The sequence below is a fragment of the Dipodomys merriami genome, unplaced genomic scaffold (assembly GCF_024711535.1).
Source record: "Dipodomys merriami isolate MVZ:Mamm:240054 unplaced genomic scaffold, mDipMer1.0.p SCAF_2, whole genome shotgun sequence".
In the NCBI taxonomy this organism is placed as follows: domain Eukaryota; kingdom Metazoa; phylum Chordata; class Mammalia; order Rodentia; family Heteromyidae; genus Dipodomys; species Dipodomys merriami.
In genome coordinates, this window is record NW_027203381.1 from 24,024,868 (window position 1) to 24,045,337 (window position 20,470).

The window sequence follows — 20,470 nt, forward strand, 5'->3', positions numbered from 1 at the left end:
GTTCTTTCATGCGATTGTTTCTAACACATTTATAAGATTATTTCTTTGTTGCTTTGTATGTCCCTCCCCCACAGTATAACCCCTGCTTTCACTGTATTTGATGTCGGTATAATTTGTGGAGGGGAAGGGGAAAAACAAATCGTTTAAATAGGGATACAGGTGGACCCATTGCAACAATGAGATGTACAAGTCGTTATGTGGAAAACGAACTTTACAACTTTGGGGGGGGGGGAGCAGGGAGGACTGGGTGGGGGGGCAGGGGGGGATGGGAAGGGATGGAAAGGGAAAACAAAGGAGGAGGCTACAATGCTTGATAAGAAATGTACTCATTATCTTGCCCATGTAATTGTAACCCCTCTGTACAGTATTTTCACAGTAAAAAAAAATAAATTAAAAATAAATTTAAAATAACCTGAAGAGAACATACAAAAGGAACAATAACAAAAACCACATAGTAAATTTTAGATATGTTAAAAACAATAGCAAGGAAGAAAAAAAATTAGTTGTCCCCCTATCTTGTGGTTCATTTCACTTAACATCATCTTATATGGTCATATGTATATGACTTTTGACCTTTTCTGCTTGTCCTAAACTTATAATAGTTATTACAAATAAGGGAAACCATAGGTCTATGTTTCTTTGGGCCTGGCTTACTGGTTTCACTGAACTTAATGTTGGTGCCCTACATCTTGTATATGCATTTTTATAATTTGGGGAGGGGAAAGGAAAAAGCAAAATGCTGAAACAAGGATACAGGTTGACCTTCTGTAACAACGACATGTACAAGACTCTATGTTGAAAACGAACTTTACAACTTGGGGGCGGGGGGAGTTGAGGAGGTGAGGAGGTCAGGAAGGAAGGGATGGTAGGGGAAAAACAAAGGAAGAGGTAACAATGCTTGATAGGAAATGTACTCATATCCTTAACTCATGTAACTGTAACCCCTATGTGGATATATATATATATTTTTTTTTTTTTCTTTTTTCTGTTTTTTTTTTTTTTTGCTTGGTCACTGGGCCTGAACTCTGGGTCTGGGTGTTGTCCCTCGGCTCTTCAGCTCAAGGCAAGCGCTCTACCACTTCTGGCTTTTTCTGCTTATGTGGTACTGCGGAATCAAACTTAGGGCCTCGTGCATGCAAGACAAACACTCTACCACTGAGCCACCTTCCCATCCCCTGTATACTATTTTTTTTTACAATAAAAAACATTTAAAAAATAACCTGAAGAACAGAAAGTAACAGAGAAATCGGTCAAAAATACATTAGGTAGACTACTTTCCCTGAAGTTTTATTAAAATACTGTTATCCACACAAACACAAAAATCTAACAGCTCTAACTTAACAGAATCTAACAGGAAAATATTTGTTATATTATCCGTAAACCTATCAATTTCTAAAGAAGGGAAAGGTAGTATTTGTGAATACAATGTAATAAATGTAAGGGTATCCTATAGAGTAGAGAATTCCATTATGGCTATAAAAGAAATATAATTTGGGGGGGGGGGAGAGCGGGGAGGATTGGGTGGGGGGGCTGGGGAAGGATGGGAAGGGATGGGAAGGGGAAACAAAGGAGGAGGCTAAAATGGCTTGATAAGAAATGTACTCATTATCTTGCCCATGTAATTGTAACCCCTCTGTATAGTATTTTCACAATAAAAAAAGAAAAAAAAAAGAACTATAATTTAGGAAGAAATGAAATAATTCAGTAGCTTGATGTTATGGTTTAAGGAGTCAACTAAAAAGAGAGCTAATGGACGATGTGTGGTGTCTGATGCCTGCAATTCTACCTACTTACAAGGTAAAGGTCAGGAGAAAAATTTCTCAAGGCAAGCTCAAACTAAAAGAGATTCTGATAACAACAAAAACAGGCTTCATGGTACATCCAGTTAGAAGGGAGTTACAACTAGGTGATGACAATCATGGCTGGTCTACTCAGAAAAAAAGCACAAGAACAATCTACCTGGACAAGTCAAAGGAAGAGTGAGTAGGAAGTAGAGACATATGTTCTAAGAAATAGCCCGCCCCCCCCACAACAAATTATAATCCTATCCAATCATATCAAACTGTTTTATAAATATCCTTTGATAATGAGCAAATTAGCCAAGAACTTCCATGACATGACTATATTGGTCTTGGTCATTAAAGGTATTGGTTGGCCTTGACAAAGACACAGAATCAGAAATACAAATTCAATCACAAATAATTTTTCACAGGCAATAAATAATACACAACATTATGTGAATTAACATGGTATTATATCTTACAACTTCCCAGACTATATTTCACATATCATATTAAAATCTAGCTATCAGGGGCTGGGAATGTGGTTCAGTGGTAGAGGGCTTGCATAGCATGCATGAAGCTCTGGGTTTGAAATATTCCTCAGTACTATATAAACAGAAAGAGTCAGAAGTGGCACTGTGGCTCATGTTGTAGAGCACTATCCCTGAACAAAAGAAGCTCAGGGACAGTGCCCAAGCCCTGACTTCAAGCCCCAGGACTGGCAAAATAAAATAAAATAAAATAAAATAAAATAAAATAAAATAAAATAAAATTTGTCTATTATAACTTGGAGGAATATTGTGAAATGGAAAAAGGCCTTATGTGAAAGAGCAATTTAAACAAGCTGAAAACATGGATTATTTAGTTCAAAGAAGAAAAGCCAGGGGCTGGGAAGGTGGCTCAGTGGTAGAGCGTTTGCCTTGAATGCATAGGCCCTGGGTTCGATTCTCAGCACCACATAAGCAAAAAGAAAAAAGCCGGAAGTGCCGCTGTGGCTCAAGTGGTAGAGCACTAGCCTTGAGCTGAAGAGCTGAGGGCAGCGCCCAGGCCTTCAGGCCCCATGACCAGACCCCCCCAAAAAAAGAAAAAAAAAAAGCCAGGCAGAACAGGAAAATCTGTGGGATCATATCTCCAAAATAACCAGCAAAAAGCCAGGCTAGAGGTATGGTTCAAGTAGTAGCATGACAGTCAAACTAACAAAGCTGAATAAGGAGGCTGAGCAAGTTCAAGGCTCTGAGTTCAAACTCTACAGTTTGAATTTTTTTAAAAAAGGCATTGAGAACAGGAGAAAAGGAGGACAATATTTACAAGAAGCCACAAATTATTATGGTTTTCAATGTTTTAGGCAAGTGTTTCAATGTTTTGGGCAAAGAGCTACCAGAAATAAAACACAAAAGAATGAACATTCCACGGAATTCCAATGGAAAAAGAAAATACAGATAAGTGTTAAAGTGAGTATGTGTATTTTAATAAGAGAAGGAAGATGTTTAACTAGAGCTGCATTGAAAGAGAACAGACTGCTTGTATACATTTTGGCTTTCTGCAGAGAGACCCTATATGCATCCAAGTAGGACCATCTGTAGGATAATTCCTAAAGAAATTCTGATAAAGAGATGGAGTTGGCCTAAATTTTCTTCCAACCCAGCTTTTAAAGAAACTTCTAAAAACTATATCTTACTTTCACATATGTAACTTAGTATATTAGCACAACTCTGTACTGAAATTCACTGGTATGTAAAATACATGTCTTTGCTATTATCTGTTACCTGTTTTTGTTAACAAAAGGTTATCCAGGTGCCTGTCTCCAACTCCAAGTATATATGTGATCACACAGTACCCAGCTGCAATAACAATAAAAAAATTAAATGCATACACAAACCCCTTGATTATCTCTTCAACTGATTATAAAAGCAATTTGTGTGACTTTAATTTCAACTTGTCTTTTTTTTTACTCTCTCTCACTTCTCACCTAAATTCTCATATCTGTAATCCCTTTGTTTCTATTAAAAGATTATCACTTGAAATTCTTCATTTGCAACAGAAAAAAATCATAGAGTTGTGTCAAATTATAAAGGTTCTTTGTATACAAATGAAATTAGATTTCAGGAACCCTTAATTATATGTTTAGTGTTTCTCATTTAAAATAAAACATGGAAAATATGACACTGAAAAAAAATAATTGTGTGCAGAAATATATATACACAGTAAAGTAATAATCCTCTGATAGTGTACAATTGGATTTCCTATAACATAATAGAAGGAAAGGATAGTTTGCTTGATTTTCTAAAGAAGGACATAGAAACAGTATCAGTGTGCCATAAAACACAAGATTAAATTTCTGGGAGTGGTAAAGGCACTGATAAGGTCAACATAATAGTCTTGTACACTATAAAGAAAAATTACATAATCGAGGACAGGGCCCGTCAACTATCTCAAAGGAAGGAAAACCAGAATTTATGGAAGCAATACAAAGAGAATGAACTGACCTAATATACTTACAAAGTGCGTATTCCCAACTATGTCTACTATCCCATTAGTATCCTGACAACAGTTTAACTTGAAATACAGAAAAAGTTTTACCAAAGCCACAGTACTTTAACAGTGTCGACTTAAAATCATATTTTAGTTCATACGAGATTGGACCACTTGTAATAACAAAAATCACCACATTCAAATTGAAAAAATATTTAAGTTTATTTGGTTTCTGTAACATAAAATCCCCAAATCTGAGATACTACTTTATAGAAGAGTTGAAAGAAATGGAGGGAGGGAGGGAGAGAAAAAGGGGAAGAAGGAAGGAAGGAAGGAAGGAAGGAAGGAAGGAAGGAAGGAAGGAAGGAAGGAAGGAAGGAAGGAAGGAAGGAAGGAAGGAAGGAAGGAAGGAAGGAAAGGAAAGGAAAGGAAAGGAAAGGAAAAGGAAAAGGGAAAGGGAAAGGGAAAGGGAAAGGGAAAAAGAGAAAGGGAAAAAGAGAAAGGGAAAAAGAGAAAGGAAAAGGAAGGGAAGGAAGGGAGGGAGGGAGAGAAAGAAATTTAGAAAGGGCTAAGAACAGAGAAAATATTGTGCATAAACAATTTCAAAGCCATAAATATAGATGTTAAACATTTAGAAAACCTTCTTTTTTGCTCCCCTTTATTTGATGAAATACAGGCATAATCATGAACTTAATTAAATAAAACAAGTGTAACTACTATATACTATGTGCTATTCAGAGCTCAGCTCTAGTCAACTTATTTATTAATTATCCTTTATATAATACAAAAAAGTTACCTTAGGAAACTAAGCATTCCTTAAACATATAAACTTCACAAAGACAGACACAACTGAAGAAAAAATGTCAACTAATACCTATAGATTGTTATAACCCAACTATTCCTAGGAATGAGTCACAGGTACAGATGAATAGACCATTGGTATATACCCCTAGGTACCATTCTCAAGTTTTGTCCATCAGTGCTACTAACTTATCTTTAAAACTTAATTATTTGTGGCCAAGAGTCCCCACTGACTACAGTCTACTTCGTTGAGGTTATTCAAAATGGGGAAACTGCTAGCTTCAAAAATGAAATATCAGAGACTGGGAAGGTGGTTCAGTGGTAGAGCGCTTGCCTTGCATGCATGAGGCCCTGGGTTCGATTCCTCAGCACCACATAAGCAGAAAAGGCCAGAAGTGGTGCTGTGGCTCAAGTGGCAGAGCTCTAGCCTTGAGCTGAAGAGCTGAGGGACAGCACTCAAGGCCAGAGTTCAGGCCTCACGACCAACAACAACAACAAAAAAGAAATATCTAACAACCATAAAATAAGCAACTGCAAAAACACATCCAAATATTGTTCATTAAAACAGAATTACCTACTATGGACATTTTATATCTTTTGCTCCTTTTCTTATAAAACATTTAAATATAAATGAGTATAAATATTACAACACCTGGATGGCAAATTTTCTTTACACAAAAACATATATAGAAAACCACAGGTTGTAAAACATACCACAGCTCTTAACGTAAGTGTCCATGACTTCAGCGCTAATCCCATTTGGCCCATTCTCACTTGGTGCATATTTTCTAAAAAAGTTCTAAAAGACAATATTTCTGTAAGAATTCAATTCAAGTAAAAAGTTAAGCATTATTTGAAATTATTTATAAATAATGAATAACAAGGGTCCTATTCAAATCTTAGTTTAAATAGATTCTGGCTGAAAAAAAAAATAAGTATGAAAAGGAACTGAATAAACGTCCAGAGTCTAGAAACACTTGGAAAATAGAATCTATTATATTTTAATTCAAATTATCAACAGGACTTATTTTTAATATTAAAGTGTTAAAGAAAAAATATTACTTGAAAGTATAATTAATTAAAACGGAGATTTGTTGTAGAGTTTTGAACTCCATATACATGGACAAATTATCTGTATCTACAATGTATGTGAAGCTATTAAAAAAATCATAAAAAAAGCCCAAAAGGAACTTATGCAAAAGATATAAATAAGCACATCACAGAAAAAGTAAATAAATGACCTTCACATTTTCAAAAGTTCAGACAGCAAGAACTAGAATGTGATTATACCAAGATTAACCAGATATATGGCAATGAGAAGAAAAGGCTACAAGTATTTTGATCAACAACTTTCAAATATCAAGTAAACCTGAAGGGAAGAAGACCTATTGGCAAGGTGGCTTATGCCTGTAATCCTAGCTACTCAGAAGGTGGTGATGAGGATCACAATTCAAAGCCACCCAGGCAATAAAACCCCTGAGACTCTTATGTCCAATTAACTACCAAAAGTCGTAAGTGGATCTATGGCTCATGTGATACATAGCTAGTCTTGAGCTACAAAAAAAAAGTTCAGAGACAGTGCCCAGGTCCTGAGTTCAAGCCACAAGCCTGGCACAATAATAATAGTAATAATAATAATAATAATAATAATAATAATAATAATAATAATAAAAAGAATGCCTTATTGTCAGATAAATACATAAAGCAAAAATGAGTTTAAAATATCGCTGTCTTCATTTAAAACACAAATAATCAATGGTTTTATGAATCTATGGCTTCAAGACATACAAAAAACCTATTTGCTAGAAGGGCCCCTCTTGATACTCTGAATTAAAATACAGTAGCAACTATTTTCCCAAGTGTTTCTAGACTTCAATGTTGAGTGTATCAGGACTAAGGTTATAGTGAAAAGATAAAATATAGAATTCCCATGAAAACTAACGCACAAGTGTGGAGAAGTTGATAAAGAGGTCTCTTGCAATGAGGAAACACAGTGAGCATACACTTTTTATATCATTGTTACAGTGTTCATAATGCCAATGAATATGATAATCAAAACGCTCATTAAATTATGGGTAAATTATTATGTATACAGTTTAGAATATAGGTTTTAACTTTTTATTACAAATAATCTGATCCCTTCTGTATTCCAACCACTGTTCAAAGAATCAAGCATACACATTACTAACAGAATAACTACAATGCTTACCTCTGAAAAAAAGACAAATTGTAAAAAGAAGAATGCTAAAAAGTTCCACATATTCTTCATAAAGATGTAATTTTTGCTAGCAATAATACACCCACAAATTGTGCACCGTACCTGAATGCTTCCCTCTGTATCAAGTACTTCAGCAACAGGAACTGACTGGATAAATTGCATGAAGCCTATACAGAAACAAGCACACTGCATTAAGCCCACTTATTATGTACAAAATTACTAAATGAGATTATTCAATCTCATGCTAGGATACACAGGTGTATATACATATGTATATAAATCTGCAAACACTTACATACATTCATACATACACATAGAAACTCAGTTTACATCATTTGCTGCAAAGTTCTTAAAAGCACACCACAAAAAAAAAAAGAAAGAAAAGTGAAAACAAAATAAAAGCACAGCACAGTGCAGAGTTTTTTTGGAAAACAGTAACCCTCAAAAGGATAATTCTGGGCATAGTTTACAGTATAAGAAACTAACACAAATCGCATCAAGTGAATATTAAGAAATACCTCATACAGATGTTAACATATTTTCCCAAACATTGTTCTATAATTTTAAGAAGTAAAAATAAAAGGAAAGAAAGGAAGGACAGAATGTGAGTATACAGAAAAGAGACAAAAAGATTAAGATTGTCAAGGATAACAAGGAGTAAAAAAAAAAAGCAAAAAGAAAAGAGAGGAAAGGAAGACAGGAAGGAAGAGGGAAAGAGAGGATGATGGGGCAAAAAGAGAAAGAGGAAAGGAAACAGGAAGGAAATCAGAAAATTAAATCTGTTCAACTGATCTATAGTACTATAAAAATTCAAACTCTAATATTCTTAAGAATATCCAATTAAAAATATGTTCATAAGACACTGAAATAAACAATCATGATATAAAATAAACATACCATGTTTTGTACTAGTGGCTAATACTTTATAAGGTGTCAATTTCAAATCCAGATTTTCTTTCCGTAACAGCTGTTGATAAAACACATGAAATGAAGGAGGGACCATAAAGTTTTGTGAACAGATATTATAGCAGTTTTATACAATAAAGGTTTAGGAGGTAAGCTGAACTGAAGGTTAACTAAATAAACTTTCAATGTCAACATAAATCTTTTTCTTTGATGATCTGCCAATTTTTTAAGTTACTGTCATCAGTTTCCAATAAATAACTGAATTCCCCTTCTTGATTTATGCAGACCTGGACATAATGTATATTTTAAATCAGAAACATATAAGATGAAACATGTTCGTTTAAAAGCAAGAATCAAAGATGTGATTTTTGTTTTAAATCTAATCGACTGATAGACAAATTACAAAATCTGAAATTTAAGAACTTACTTTGGAAAGGAAGGTTTTATGGATCACATATAGTTACATACTTACAACAGCATGTGAAAAACAACTCTACCCAAAGTCAGCAGCAGATTGAACTTTCTAGCAATACAGCTGAAAGTTTCAAACACTTCTCTGTCTCTGTGAAAACATTCATACCAAACCTGTTTTCTAAATTAAAAAATGTTCTCTTCCAACATAAAGTGATGTTCACCTTGTCCATAAGTGAGATGATCTGAAGAATAAGTTGATCTTGACGTAAATCATCTCCATGCTTAAATATAACTGGATATTTGCCACCATCTTCTGTCTTAAAGAACAACTGTGCAGGCATAAGGGCACTCTGAAAAAGAAAATTGTTCTTAAATCTGGACATAAATTAATGCATATTTATAGAAGGAAATTATTATGACATATAAGTTAAATACAGGAGCTAGGCGTGGTGATTCTTGTTTGTGATCCTAGAAACTTGGGAGGTAGTGGCAGGAAGATAATGAGTTCAACTAGTTTTGGCAAAACTCATAACCAGGCTCAGTAAAGTTAGCAGCAATACTATCCAACAAAAAGGGGGGGTAGGGAGTGGGGGTGGTGTTGAAGAGTCCCTGGGCTCAATCTTCAGTACCATTAAAAAAACAAAACACTGGAATCATGCATTGGAGAATGATGTAAGATTACTGAACAAGCACTCTAAATCATACTTGTAATTACATTAAAAGCTCACAGAATTCTTACCAAAAAATAAAAACAGTAACAGTGGACCACTACTTAATAACAGAACTATATTCAGAAACAAGTTAAATGAATAGATAAATAGGACTTAAAGATACTAGATAGACTGTCAGTAAGATACATTAAGGATCACGTGAAGAATAAATACCTAGCTCTTAGTTACTAGAGTGCACAATGGAAAGAGAACAACCTTGGAGTAAATAACTGATGGTTGTGAATCCAGGCTCTGCTGGGTACTAGCTGAATGGTCCTGTGCATCTTTAACCTGTTTGTTCATATATAAGGTAAAACTTAAAAGGCAATCAGAAACCACATCAAGTCTTGTAATGCAAACATATTTTATATACAATCACTACATGACCTTTATTCTTAGAGATACACTGGAGAACATTCACTGAACTAGTGCAGAAGAAATGAGTACCAGATGAAAAACCAAGAACACTGGTTTCTAATGGCAACTATATACCACTAGTTGCAAAGCTTTGCATCAAAATTTCTTTTTTCTGTCCATGTCTCCTTCTGGTCCCCAAAGCTGGGAATTGAACCCAGGGCAATCTATTTGCTAGGGAAACATTCTACTATTTGAGCTACATCCCAGCCCAAGATCTTCCCTATAAAAGTCAGAAAAGATTTTACATACATCTTTTATTTTGATATAATTATGTCTTTTACCCTAGAATCCTTCCCTTATTTGCACTTAGCGTCTAAATTAGACATAGAGTGAATCACGAAAAATTAAGGAACTAAGTTTTCCTTAAAAAGGAAGAGTTTTGGCTGATAGCTCATGTCCATAATCCTAGCTACTCAGGAGACTGAGATTTGAGAATATCAGTTCAGAGCCGGCTCTGGCAAACAAAATACCATGATTCTCAGTGTGTGGGGGTAGGTGGGTAGCAGAGAATTAACGGCTTTAACCCACGTCCTGGGTGCTGTCCCTTAGCTTTTTCCTCAAGACTGGTGCTCTACCACATGAGCCACAGCTCCAGTTCCCATTTATTGGAGATACTCTCACAGATTTTCCTACTTAAGCTGGCTTCGAACCTCAAACCTTAGATCTCAGACTCTTGAGTAGCTAGCATTATAAGTATGAACTACAGGCCCATTGTTTAAAATCGACAATTTTGTTGTTGTTTCATTTGTGTTTTGTTTGTGTGTGTGTATGTGTGTGTGTGTGTGTGTGTGTGTGTGTGTGTGTGTGTGTATGTGTATGTGCGCGTGCGTGTGTATGCATGTGCATGGCCTGTGTGCTTGTGTCAGTATTAGGGCTTGAACTCAGGACCTTGAGCTCTTGCTTATCTTTTTCACTCAAGGATTGGATTTTACCATCCAAACTATGCCTCCACTTCTAGGATTTTGCTAGTTATTTGGAGATAAGAGTCTCTGGAATTTGAATTAAAACCAGAAGTTCTCAGATCTCAGCCTCCTGAATAGCTATGATTATGAGCATGAGCCATGGGTACTTGACAAGACATCTCGTATTAGGCAGCAAAGAGCTGGAAACGGAGGTATGGCTCAAATGGTAGACAGTGTAAGTGAAAAAGCAAAGTGAGAGATTATAAAACACCTCAGAAAAATGTCAACCTAGATCATTACTTTGGAGATAAACCCAATCAGTTTTGATCATTGAAAGGAAGTACCATATAAGGTAGAATTTAAGACAAAATCTAAAAAACAAAATTATGTCAAAGGTAAAAGTAGTGGTAACTTAAATTTATAGAATCTGAGAAAAAGAACAGCACAGAAACTATGGCATAGAGGGATGACAAACTCATGGCAAAGCAAAGTGATAATGACAGAATGGGAGAGGTTTTCTGGTAAACTCTTTCAACTTTGCTGTATGTTTCATAACTTTCATTTGAAATGATTGGACATAGGTCTGATGTGGGGGTTCTAGCAAAAGGAATAGCACCTGATACATTTTAGAGGTTGTATATATATCTTGTTACATTTCATCTCCCAGTGAGATGTGAGCATGAAGCAAAAAATATTTACATGTATCTCAGTATTTTGAAACTTAGGTTGTAACACTAGGCCTTTCAAGTAAAGGTTACAATCTACCAATGGATTGTAAAACCAATAGGCTATACAAATATTTAAAAATCAGGACAATTAGAAAATGAGTGGACTATAAATGCTATAAAGTATTGTTTTATGAGAGGTTGCTGCTTGAAAAATTCTGAACTAGGCTGAGCACTAGTGACTCGTACCTGTAATCCTAGATACTTGAGAGGCTGAGAATGAGAACAGTGATTTGAGGCCTCCCAGGGCAAAAAGGTTCATGAGAGCCTTCTCAAAATATAGCTGGGCATTGTGTCAAACATCTGCCAACTTGTTACATGGAAAGCTGAGATCAATAGGACTGTAGTGCCAGGCCAGCCTGGGCAGAGCACGCCACAAGACTTTATCTCAACAGAAATTAGACACGTCTGCCATGTCGGCTACTACCAGAAGCCTAATATTGGCAGATCTTGGTTCCTGCTAGGGCAGGAAATAAGACTATCTCAAAAATAACCAGCACAAAAAGGGCATGGCTCATTGGTAGAGCATGTACCTAGCAAGTGCAAAGCCCTGAATTCAAACCTAGTACCATAAAAAATCCTACTGCAATTATAGACCTTGTCATCTACATTACTTATTCTATAAGCTCTTTTTTATATGCTATAAATAAATACTCAGCTAGGTGCTGTTGGCTCACACCTGGTATCCTAGCTACTCAGGAGGCTGAGATCTGAGGGTCGCAGTCCAAAGCCAGCTGGGGCAGAAAAGTCCTTGAGGCTCATAGCTAACATAGAAAGCTGGGTACTTGAAAATCTTAAGGTTAAATTTCAAAGGAATAGCTACTGGGTTAAGAAATACTCAAAAAAGTTAACTGAACCTTATACATAACCACTGGAATTTATGAACTGAATGGAAAATATGTTTTATAATTTTGGGGGGGAGGGTCCGGTCGTGAGGCCTGTACTCTGGGCCTGGGCGCTGTCCCTCAGCATTTCAGCTCAAAGCTAGCGCTCTACCACTTGAGCCACAGCACCACTTCCAGCTTTTTCCTTTTTGCTTATGTGGTGCTGAGGAATCAAACCCAGGGCCTCAGGCAGGCAAGGCAAGCGCTCTACCACTGAGCCACCTACCTAGCCCCTGTTTTATAATTTATCTTAAAAAAAAAAACAAAAACAAAGAAACAGGCACCAATGGTTCACTTTTGTAAACCCTAGCCATTCAAGAGGGTAACTCCTTTCTCTAACTAGCAAAGAGGCCATAAGTGGATCTATGGCTCAAGTAATAGAGCTCTAGCCAGGAATATTGATCAGGCTCTGAGTTCAAGCCCAGGACTGGCAAAAAAAAAAAAAAGAAAGAAAGAAAGAAAAAAAGAAGCATATATGCAGAAGATCTTAAATCACAATATGGACATTAGCTTTTTATCAAGCATTTACTAAGTCAAAAGGAGTGAGAGGTTATTTCCTACAAGGTGCTAATCTTTTCAGGACGCCATCTGTATTCTATCTTTAAAGACAAGAATCTCCCATCTATATATTAAATATCCATGACAATTACCTTGAACAATGTAGCTGTTTCTGGAATTATTCCTCTGATTTTCACCTGAGGTTCTAGAGGTAGTGGGATCAGTTCCACATCTGACAAATTCATCTTTTCATTATCTCCAAGCAATGCTTGTAGTCTCTCATTCTAGGCGAACAAATGAGAAAAGATAATTAGGGTAAAAGAATTTTTATAAAACACATAGTTAAGGGAAAAAAGTATTATATTTAAAACATCTGCAAGCAACAATGAAGTATAAAGCAAACCATGTATGTGAGAGAAAAACAGGAAGCAATCTACTTAACAATATGGCAGCATGCTCGACTTTCACAACAGGGACAGAGAAGGCATTTTATTTGTTGAAGCAGAGGAAACATTAGGAATTCATTCAACTTATACTTGGATAAGATTTATTTTGTCCTCGAGATTTATGCACCATAGTGGGAGATGGGGAAAAAACATCTTCACTTGAAGCTGAATTTTGCATGACAAAATATTAACTCAAACTTTGATTATTCTGCCCTAGTGCATTTGGAGGTATTTAAAAAAGAAATTTAGTTGACATTGATCAAGAGGCATTATTTTCATGAAGTGCTTTGTTGAATGACTACTCCTCTGTACATAATTTTTAAGGCCCCAAAAATAAAATAAGAAACTTAATTCATGTGGAAGAACTTGGTGCATACTGTCTACCTTTCATTAAGTTTGTCTGGTTAAACTTTCCAGAAATAGAATCATTTATACTCTTCACACACTGAAAAGTTCAAACTTTGACATCTATAGAACCCATTTTATTCAATTTCAAAAGAATAACATTTTTCAAAAGGTAAACTTGAGCTCTAAGGGACAAAGTGGACTTGTCAATACCAGAAGTACAAAGCATTTCAATGCAACAAAAGAGAGTTCTAGGATCAGTGAGACATAGTTCAGAAACCATTATGTTTTAATGACTACAAAGAAAGGAAATTATTTCCCTTCAATGAATATTCCAAATGCTATAAATGATGACAAGTTCAAGTTAAAATCAATTGAAAGTTTGTATGAATTTCTTTATATGACTTTTAAAATCTGGAAAGCATATCCTCTAACCAAATGGAACATCAGATATACCAGTGTGAAGAAATATCAATTAGCCTGAATTTCAAGTTATTCTGTCTTAGCCAATTTCTAGTCAAAGTGCTGATAATGAAATAACCAGAAAATAGATAAGGATGAGAAATGTAGCTACTTCTTACTGCCTCTTTTATTCTGAGGGCCTGGCCATCTTAATCTCTTGTCTTGTTAACTACAATTGTGGACACTTCTTCCTCTTTTCCCCCTCTACTGAAGTCTTCAGCAAGGCAATGAGTATGCCTCTGCTTAAAATGTACTATAGTCCCCAGTGTATACACCCAAGGCCAGGCACACCCTCTGCTGGTGAGTACAGGGCATCACATCCTTGCATTTTTATGGAAGGTGCTCCAAGGACTAGTCGATTATAGTTCATGATTCTTTCCAACAACAAACAAAGGCAGTTCAATTAAGATGTGTTTCCCCTCAGTCTATTTGCCCTCTCTAACCATATGAACAATATTCCTTGTTTCTATTTCTTCTGGCATTTACCAGATTCCTTATCTTATAACTTCAAAGCCAATTCACCTTTTCCTCTCTAAGTTTTCTTCTCCCAAGTAAGAATAACAATTATGATTGTATTGTGGGGTGGGGGGGCGGGGGGAGGATGGGAGGGGATGGGAAGGGGAAACAAAGGAGGAGGCTACAATGCTTGATAAGAAATGTACTCATTATCTTGCCCATGTAATTGTAACCCCTCTGTACAGTATTTTCACAATAAAAAATAAATAAAATTTTTTTAAAAAAGATTGTATTGAGCTGTTTTACCAAGGTTACAATGAAAGATGTTCCCATTATCTAACTGCATTAGGAAAAGAGAAGAAACTAAATGAATCTTTCAAATGGTTTAAGTTACTGATCAGAAAACAAGACGCATGAGGAAGAGATATTCATCTTCACAGCTATAAGAAAGATTAATGTACTAGCCAGGAGAACAGCTGGAAGGTCAGTGATGATACTCACATCTAATTGTGAAACCACAGATAGTTTAATCTGGACTTTCATTTTCTCAAAATCCTAAATGATCGCTATATGCATTCTGCATACAAAGTATATTAAATCATAAAAGGCTTACTTTCAGAAATGAGAGCCATGAAAGCACTGTGGTTAAAAATGTGAATTTAAAATGCTTGAATACAAATAATTGCAATATTTGCTAGTTATGCAACTAGCATTGCTAGTTATTGTAAACTTCTATGCCAACTTCTTCCCCAAAATTAAGATATAAATAATAGCTCAAAGTGATAGAGCTCTAGCCTTGGGTGAAAAAGCTCAAGAACAGCACCCAGACCCTGAGTTCAAGCCCCATGGCTGACAAAGGAAAAAAAATAAATAATATCCAACATACTAGAATTGCTGTGAGAATTAGATGTGACTGTAAACTTATAAAATGGGACCCTACGAATAATCAGTGTTTATAAATGTTCCTATAACTACGATTAAATGATAGGCAAACATAGAACTGGGCATGGTGGTGCATTTCTGTAATCCCAGCACTCAGGAGGTTGAGGGATAACAAGATAAAGGGAGGCTTGGCAAGACAGTATCTCACCAAAAATGCTCATATAGTAAATCAGCATGACAAGTAAAGATCCAGCCAGACACAGTGTTTTATATCACGCGACTTAAGCCATGAGCAGAAGAATTAATCTGAATGTTTACCTTTTTCTTACGATTTCCACTTTCACGCTGTACCGCTTTCATTAGATGCACCAACCGATCTACAAATGTCTGCTGTGCAGCCAGCAAAGAACGCATAACTCTGACAGATTTATCACCCTGAAGCGAGTCAAAGTAAAAGAAAATTAGTTCTCTATGTAGTATGATGGTCTGTATTTCTTTAAAAGCATGAGTGATCATTTTTTTACATTGCTAATAGATGTAATCTTCAACACAAAGTTCAACTGAAAAGTGCTAGCTTGATTAATACACTATCTTAGGAACACACTGCCAACCTGTTCTCAGAAAATTATCTGAATCTTCAGCAAATATTAGTCAACTAAGTATGTGACAAGAAAGAATTCAATCTTTGATTCAACATATACTTGATGATGTCTTTAGAAATGTACTGGGGAAACATACTGCAAAACAAAGATATCAAATTCAATAAAACTAATAAAGAAAAGAGAAACATCCAAGTAGTGTCATAATATCTGTTTGATTAGTAAAATCTATGTTGTAAAATCCAAAAATCACTTGTAGTGTTTCCCAGATCATATTGTATATAAATATTCCACATTCCCTCATGATGGCAGCTGTAAAATTACTATCATCCTGACTTAAAAGATGAGAAAAGTTAAGCTCAGGGCTGACTGAAATAATATCATGTGTGACAACAGCTTTAAGTGACAAAGTGTTTAATGATATGCAATTTTATTAAGAACATAAAATAAGAAACAGCAAATAAAAGGTGTTATGAAGTAATATATTTCAATAGAAAAGTCAGATTAATTCTTGGATGTTAGGCACCCTCTGCTGGCTGAACTGTGACACTACTTCAGTGTTAAAACAGGCAAAAAATGACCAGGCAGTTACACAGAATATCTACCACGACTAATGCCATATTACTAGTAACTAGTCTAAATCAGAGACACAGATCACCAAAAAAGAGGGAAAAAAGCAAGGCTTTATTTATTTATTGTTGTGTCATCTAAGGGTTTATTTCACTGAATCAGAGATGAACAAACTCCCTGTAAAGTATCAAATTATACTTCTGTAAAGTATAATTTTTTTTCAATTGTTTTATTTTTTTGCCAGTCCTGGGGCTTGAATTCAGGCCCTGGGCACTATCCCTGAGCTTCTTTTGCTCACTTGAGCCACAGTGCCACTTCCGTTTTTTTTCTGTCTATGTAATATTGAACCCAGAGCTTCATACATGTTCTAAGCAAGCATTCTAACTCTACGCCACATTCCACACCTTGGGTCTCATGTTGGACACAGAATATTGATTTGAACTATTCAACTGCTATTGTAGTACAAAAGCAGTCAGATAATATGTAAATGTATGAGAATAGCTATGTATGTCACAGTAATTTATGAATATTAAAACATTACTTTCAAATAATTTTCACAAATGGAAAAAAAAGGAGGGGGGTAAGGAGGGAGGGAAACACTGAACTGTTGGTATGACTCAAGTTTAGTAATAAGAATACTAGATCAGAGTATTCTCAAGAAATAGGGCCCTGAGTTCACACACATGAGCATGAACACAACACACACATGCACATATACGTACATGTACATGCACACACGTGCATACACACACACTGTTACCTTCTGTTTATTTGCATAATTTCAAATTTTTAAAGTGATGCTTAGCTCATGGGATATAACAAAATAGTAACAGGGCAGGTTTGGTCAAACCCACATTAAATAACTACCTTTAATAATGCTTGGCTGAATCTTCTCATTACATTCAAGTACATCTCATGGGTCTTTGGATCTCTCTGCTGAGTATCTTGATCTTCACATTCCACTATCACATACCTTTCAAAACATGTTTGAGTAATTTACATAAAGTGAAATACAATTCAAATTCATTTTCTAAATACACTTTCACTAAAACAGATTAATAAATATGTTAAAAATAACTAGATAGAAATATAAAGTATATTTTAATACCATTTTCTACAATGAAAAGAAGCAACATATATAACTACTAATAAAAGGTAAGTTAACAGTAAGAATGTTTAACTTGAACATCCTAAATTTTCAAAAAATGTTTGCCACCAAGCATTTTCTCCTATCATCTTAAGAGGTATTTACAGTGCTAATGTTCCTCAAAACCATGTAAGCTCATGTTCCCTAAAACACTCATAAGTAAAGCTTATTATTGTTAATACTATATATAACACATGACCTGTTATTCTAAATCTCATTCTGGAATTGCTGCTCATTAACATTCTTTTGAAATATGACTAAAATTTTAAATTGGGATTCTTCCTTTCTCATCCAATTTCCTAGGCTCAAAAACCTAAACATGTTGTTTTTGAGAGCTAATACATACAATTCTAAATGTTTCCTTAAATTATAACTCCTTCTAAAAACAATAATCTGAAAAATTAATGTTTCCATAATAATAATGTTTATTACCATAAAATATTTTATATCTCAACTTGGGACACACTACCACATATGTTCAGAGATGTGAACCCTATGATATGCAATACCCTATGAAAGTTAGTATTTGCCAAATTTTTGTCTTACATTATTTAAATGATTTATTATTCATTAATTTGAATGGAACATAATCAAGAAACTTCAAAGAAAGTGTCACTATAGTGTCACTAAACTGTGAAGGTCTATATAGTTTTCAATTAATCATAATGTATAGTTTTAAGAACTTTCTTTACCAACAATGAAACAGGAAATGCTACATTATGCTCAACATGGCACTATTAGTTGATTGTATAAGAGAGAATTAAATCAGAACTTTGGGTGTCCAAATTCTATTGTACTGAGGTGATTCTTGAACTGTTTAATCATTTAAAATACTATGAAATATTTCAATCTCAATTACTGACAGTGTTTCTTAAATCTGCAGTCATAATATTTATTTTTATGCTTTATTATTTCTGGAGAGTATGTCAGCCATTCAGAAGTGTTCAACAATAGATGTAATCCTAGCTACTCAGGAGGCTGAGATCTGAGTATTGTGGCTCCTCAAAGCTAGCCTGAGCAGGAAAGTCCATGAGATTCTTTTTTTTTTCTTGTCGGTGGTGGGGCTTGAACTCTGGGCCTGGGCTCTGTCCCTCAGCTCTTCAGTTCAAGCGAGGGCTCTACCATTTGAGCCACAGCATCATCCGGTTTTCTGGTGGTTTACCGGAGATAAGAGTCTCAGGGACTTTCCTGCCCAGGCTGGCTTTGAACCGCAATCCTCACATCTCAGCCTCCAGAGTACATAGGATTACAGGCGTGAGCCACCGGGCGCCCGGTGGGTGAGACTCATATCCAATAAACTTCAGAAATGCTGGAAGTGGCACTGTGACTCAAGTGGTAGAGCGCTAGCCTTGGACACAAAAGGTTCAAGTACAGCGCCCAGCCACTGAATTCAAGCCCCAAGACTGGGTGGGAGGTGGGAGGGGGCCGAGGGTGGGGGAGAAAAGGCTCAATAAGGGCAGTGTATTCTATACCTGTAGCACTTCATACTTGGATCTTCAATAGATAATCATTTTATTAACCAATGAATAAGTCAATCTCATAGATTTAGCCATTATCTCAATATTGGTAACTCATATACACTATATATGTGTTATATATATGACAGATGTTACCTAATACCTAATTTTTGCAGTTAATTATATAACCAGCCTCCTTTCACATTCATTGACTAGATGAATGTGATTTAAAAACTAGAGTCATTATTGCCAAATATATGTAAAACTAAGCTAATCGAGTGAAATGGGATAATTTACTACCTCTATTGAAAACAGTATCAATAGACCAGGAATTTACTACAAAAAAATCTCATAGAATTAGATTTTCAAACACAAGTTCTCTCAGATGTCAGGTAGAAAACATGGATCTGGATTACCTGAGCATAACAAAAAGGGGAGGAAAGCAAATCATAGAATTCAAGACCTATTCAAATCTTGTTTTGACACATTGTGTTGAACTTGTGGCTCATGCATTTAGAGCCCATAGGCCCCTAACTCAAACACTTTTACTCAATTAGTCACCAACCCTTTTGAATTTTAACATTAAGTTCTGGTACTATCCACATACATGTGCAGTCCATCAGAGATATCTGACCTCTCCAACTCTAAAAAGAAACTACTTACTCTAAAAAGAAACTACTTACTGTAGTTCTGGTCCAATCAATCGTGACTTTTTAAACCTATTTTGTTTATGTCTCAATCACAAAATAAAAATCAATGTTTCCTTCTTTTCTACTACTTTCAAAGAGTTTCATTTCCAGCGCCTCTAAATAGTCAAATAGTTAAATTTTTTAAAAAAATTCTATAGTCCCAGGCTACTGTTTTAATAGATTCTTTTATTCATATTCTAAGGTCAGTGTGTCTTGGTCCTTATGAACACTGCCTTTGTTAGTTTACTAACATTGCAGTGTTGTCCAGAAAGACTTCATCTGTCCAGATTCTATTCATTCTTCAAACATAGCTGGAATTGTTTCTTCTATAGACCTAACAACTTTCTTATAAAAATTGCTAGGACAGGGATAGCTTCCTTCACAATTTTTGTTGCTAATCTATCCATGTTTGCTGCTGTTTTACAGTTTTAACTCTTAGCTACCTGCATGGGTTGTAAACAACTGATGGAAGATGCTAAATCTTAGTCTTTCAGTATCTAAGCATCCAGATACAGTGTTGTACAAACATACCAGCATTTTTAAATTGGTAAGGACTTGCCCTCCCTACTTCCCAAGGAAGCACTTTATGATAACAGATGTGCTGGCAGTTCCCAGTGTTGTGGAACCCCAAGTTTTCTATAACGTTTATGTGAATAATTAAACCTCACATTAGGTCTACTATATAATTT

General features: G+C 35.4%; 1 protein-coding gene across 2 annotated transcripts in view; it reads right to left on the minus strand.

Annotated features, from left to right (window-relative positions):
- The window catches only part of Pik3c3 (phosphatidylinositol 3-kinase catalytic subunit type 3), a 110,218-nt gene that overhangs the window by 33,569 nt on the left and 56,179 nt on the right, over positions 1-20,470 (minus strand). For both annotated transcript variants that reach the window (XM_070029250.1, XM_070029249.1), the window contains exons 14-21: positions 17,356-17,461; positions 15,638-15,754; positions 12,881-13,012; positions 8,814-8,942; positions 8,170-8,239; positions 7,375-7,439; positions 5,769-5,853; positions 3,548-3,622 (exon numbers count right to left, since the gene is read on the minus strand). In XM_070029250.1, the coding sequence (XP_069885351.1) occupies positions 3,548-3,622; positions 5,769-5,853; positions 7,375-7,439; positions 8,170-8,239; positions 8,814-8,942; positions 12,881-13,012; positions 15,638-15,754; positions 17,356-17,461 (779 nt within the window). The remainder of the gene's footprint in view (positions 1-3,547; positions 3,623-5,768; positions 5,854-7,374; positions 7,440-8,169; positions 8,240-8,813; positions 8,943-12,880; positions 13,013-15,637; positions 15,755-17,355; positions 17,462-20,470) is intronic.